Source organism: Magallana gigas, chromosome 4 (assembly GCF_963853765.1).
Source record: "Magallana gigas chromosome 4, xbMagGiga1.1, whole genome shotgun sequence".
In the NCBI taxonomy this organism is placed as follows: Eukaryota; Metazoa; Mollusca; class Bivalvia; order Ostreida; family Ostreidae; genus Magallana; species Magallana gigas.
The window spans coordinates 30,269,281-30,273,430 of record NC_088856.1 but is presented as its reverse complement, the minus strand read 5'-3'; the positions used below and the strand labels follow the sequence as shown (position 1 = coordinate 30,273,430).

At 33.5% G+C, this 4,150-nt stretch overlaps 1 protein-coding gene across 1 annotated transcript; it reads right to left on the bottom strand.

Annotated features, from left to right (window-relative positions):
* Window positions 1–1,486: 1,486 nt before the first annotated feature.
* LOC117682138 (tripartite motif-containing protein 3) lies at window positions 1,487–3,895 on the bottom strand. The gene is made up of 2 exons (XM_034449131.2): window positions 3,806–3,895; window positions 1,487–3,342 (listed from the first exon to the last, which is right to left on the bottom strand). Exon 2 carries the CDS (start codon window positions 3,327–3,329, stop codon window positions 1,662–1,664), a length of 1,668 nt encoding a protein of 555 aa, XP_034305022.2. The 5' UTR covers window positions 3,330–3,342; window positions 3,806–3,895; the 3' UTR covers window positions 1,487–1,661.
* Window positions 3,896–4,150: the final 255 nt, after the last annotated feature.

Below are 4,150 nucleotides of genomic sequence, written 5' to 3'. Positions count from 1 at the left end.
CCCCAGACCAATACTGAGGTCAGAAGAGGGATTCATAGTTTAACATAGAATACATATAGATAAGTATTAAAAATGTTTGAATATGTTGATGTTCTCAAGAACTTCAATGCTTCATAATCATGACTCTGGACCAATACTGCAGCCTGAAGAGGGCTCAAAATTCATTAAGTAAAAACAGGGAGGGTGTTCAAAATTCTTCTCAAGAACTACAATGCTACAATTTGTGAGATTATTATGCATGCATCCTAAGATAGTGTAGATTCTAGATTGTTAAAATTGAGACCCACGGACCAATATTTCTCAAGAAATACACTGCTATGTTTTGTTGTATTACTATGTATAAGGATCTTCATATCCTCATGTTAAAGTCACAGTGACCTTCTGTCACTTTTTATAATCATTTATAGTTCTGTTTACAATTTTATTATCTTTACAATGTTGAGGCATATGATAAAATTGCTCAGCTAATCCACCTTTGATTTTAGGGTATGATGCCCCCCCTCTCCCCACAAAATAAGCTTCTTTTTAAAGTTTTGTTTAAAATGTTGTCAAGTCTTGCAATATAAGACAGTCTAACAATATTATTCATATTTAAACATTACAAAATAGGATGAAACAAGAAATATTGTTCAAGTCCGCGATGTGGCATATGGGCCTCTTGGTTTTTTGGGCTTTTCTTGGGGGGGGGGGTCAAAAGTAAACTTTTCAGAGAGACGGTTAAATTATAATGCAGAATTTGTAATATGATTGATCGGAACATTTCTACAATCTGATTAAAATCGGATCCTTGATCCGCTCCTCGTGTAGCGACAATAAAAAAACAAGGAGCGGATCGAGGATCTGATTTTAATCAGGTTGAACATTTCTTTTTTTTTTTTTCGAATGAGTTTATTATAATACCCACTTTTTAAAACTGATTTTAAAAAAGGATTTCATTATCATAATGGTACCTACTGCAATATTAAATGAGAATACAATAATACATGTATATATACATACAAGAGTTGAAGTACAGCAAAGCATTTTCCTATGACCAGTTGACACAATAAAACAAGTGCCCCAAATTACATAACCTCTGCTCGAAACATACAAAGCAATGTTTTTCTTGTACTTTTAACAGCTGTTAAAAACAGTTATATATGTTTAAAAAATGTTCTCTTAATATTTATAAATGGTCCCTGTCAAACTAAGCCCTTATGTTTCATTTAAAATATATAAATAATTAATATATTATGATAATATGTAACTTTTACATATATATACATATGTATGTACATGTAATACCAGTATATTGTTTGTATAGGACTGAGCAACATGCGAAATCTATATCTATCTTGGTAATTGACATGACACTGATGATCATGACACCTGTCAATTTATTTGATAAGGTACAACAGCTGTATATTACATGCAAACAATGCTAAAATGCCACTTTCTTCAAATAATGGAATTGGATTAGAGATATTTTTTTTTTTTTTATTGAAAATAGAATTAATAATATTATTATAATGAAAGAATAGAATTGATGAATCAATCAGTATAAGGAAAGCAAAGTTTAAATCTATTTCAAAGAAAATGCCAACAATGAAAATCAATATGTACACGTCAGAAAAAGGCCACTTTTGTTTGATTTTCATCACATTTTTCATAATTGATGACGTCTACTTTAGATATTTGATTTTCTTTACATTCCCTTTGTATAACTCACACACAAACAGCTTGTCATTATTGTCCCCACATAAACCAGTAGGATACTTCAGATCACAGTTATCAATGTAACGGAGAAACTGTCCATTCTGATCCAGAATGTGGATACAATGGTTGTCAGTGTCTGCTGTCAGGATACGACTCTGGCTGTCTGTTGTGATTCCCCAGGGTTGAAATGGATTTTTCTTGGCAACTGAGGGATGACCGGTGTATCTCCATCTGAGTTTCCCGTCCTGATTAACCACCACTACTGCACCAGCCTCCCAGTCAGCTACACAGATGTCATGGTTTCTGTTCTCTGTGATGTATTTAGAACTATATTTCCCTGAGTACAGAGGTTTACCTTCATCATCTAATTGAATGGTTTGTTTCTTTGTAGATCCCGAATAACGGACAACTTTGGATTGAGTTTCATCATCACTGTACATGGTAACCAGGAGATCACCAGTAGAGGTGACACACAGGTTACTAGGCGTCCACTCCTCTGGTAATGTGATCAACTCTTCTGTCTGTCCATTCTTTACTATGTTCACTGTCCCATCCGTCCCATCACAGTACAGTAGATTACAATCACTGTCTACAGCTATATCATTAGGCCTTTCCTCTGATTTTATTTTAAATGTTCGTACGAGTGAACCTTTAATGTTTAAGCATTTGATATCATTGGTTTCTCCACTCGTCCAAATCCTGTCCTCATTCAGACAGTTAACACTGCGTAGATGTTCATGCCCAGTCTGTATTGCGACAACAAGCTTTGGTTCATCCAGTAGTTCTCTGACTGAAGTTTTGGGTTGGTTTAGTGACAAAACATTTTCTTCTGTAGCAGTAGATAACGGGGTGATCTGTTCAAACAAACTACACAGCTTCTCACGGTCTATTGGTTTTGGAATGAATGTGGGCAGTGATACCTGAACCTTGGGTGGAAACTTGCTGAACTCTCTGATCTTAGAGCTGTATTCAATGGTTGAAGATACTTCAGTGGATTTTTCGATTTTTCTTATGGTCTGTAATGTTTCTTTTATGAGAAACTGTATCTGTTTGATTTCATTCAAGTGTTTCTGTAAAATGTCTCTGTGTTTCTCTTTTATCTCGCTGAGTTCAGTTTTCATTTTGTTGATAACGATGTCGATTTCTCTGTGCCATTGCTCTCCTTGTTTGGACATTGTTGTTGTAAGTTTCTTATATCCTCCATCCAGGTTGGCAAGCTGATTTTCCAAGTCGAGTGCAATTTCTTCATATGTAGGGGAAATATGATTTTCGAACTCTTGTGTATCTTTTTTAATATCGTCTTTCTTTTTCTTGAAAACTTCTGTAACTTCTACAAATTTATGTCTGCCATGTTGTTCAGATGCCATGCAGGAAGAACAAACAAAAATGTTGTTGCAATCTTTGCACTGAAATTTACAATTCTTTTGCGAGTGTGTTTCACATTTTGGATAGATGAGGGTTGATCTTCGTTCCTGGAAAGGAACTATTTTATGTTTGTAGTATCCATCTGAGATGTGATCTCCAATGCAGGGCTTGCAGAGGTTGACATGACAAAAGTCACAGTAGCTGTGTACTATGGCGGTCTCACAAAGGTCACATCGGTGAACATCCTGGGCACTGGAATGAGGATCCATGGCTGTTCAATTTCTAAAAAAAATATTGAATACTCATAACTTTTATGTTCAATTATAAAAATAAAAGGATTTTAATGTTTTCTAAATTCTCAGACAGTGAAGAATTGATTTTGTAGGTGACATTATTTTAATTTAGATTTCTCTAAATAATTCACCTAAATGATAAAAATTACCCCCCCCCCCCTTTTAATATTTTTTTCAGTGGGACATTAATATAAATTATTAGACAGTTTTCAGAATTTTATAAATCATTTTTAAAAAACTTAAACTGGTATTATTGCGTTTGATTACCAGTTAATTATGTAGTTGAATAAACAGAACATTAGATTCAAAACGAAAGTAGTTTTATGATTTTATATAACGTCGTTTTAGGGGATTTCTATTCATAATTTCAAATCTTATTAGAATTATTATAACGTTTATATGTTTAAATCACCATAGTTTGCAATTTAATTTTAGTTAATAAGAAAACAAACCTTGTTAACAAAAAAACCCCATATTTTCAACTGTCTGGTATGCGTTCCCAAAACATGGCTGATCTTGCTCTGAATGTGACCACCTGATTAGAAATTTATAAAGGAATGCAAGAGTTACTCCCCGTTCATCGCTATCGACGTTGCCTGGTTCAAGTCTCTAAATACTGTTTCCTTGAGAGTAAATATCTATTGTATTTTTCTTCTGAAATTAAAGTTAAGTCTATTAAAAAAATATAGAATATGTAAAGAATAAGACACAAGTAGAATTACTATTTTGACGAATTATTATTTATGTTCGGTATGTCATATGCATAATATTAGAGAGCACTAAATACATACATGTAT

Coding starts and splice junctions, on each gene's coding strand:
- LOC117682138 (XM_034449131.2), bottom strand. CDS start 3,329: ATGGATCCTCATTCCAGTGCCCAGGATGTTCACCGATGTGACCTTTGT.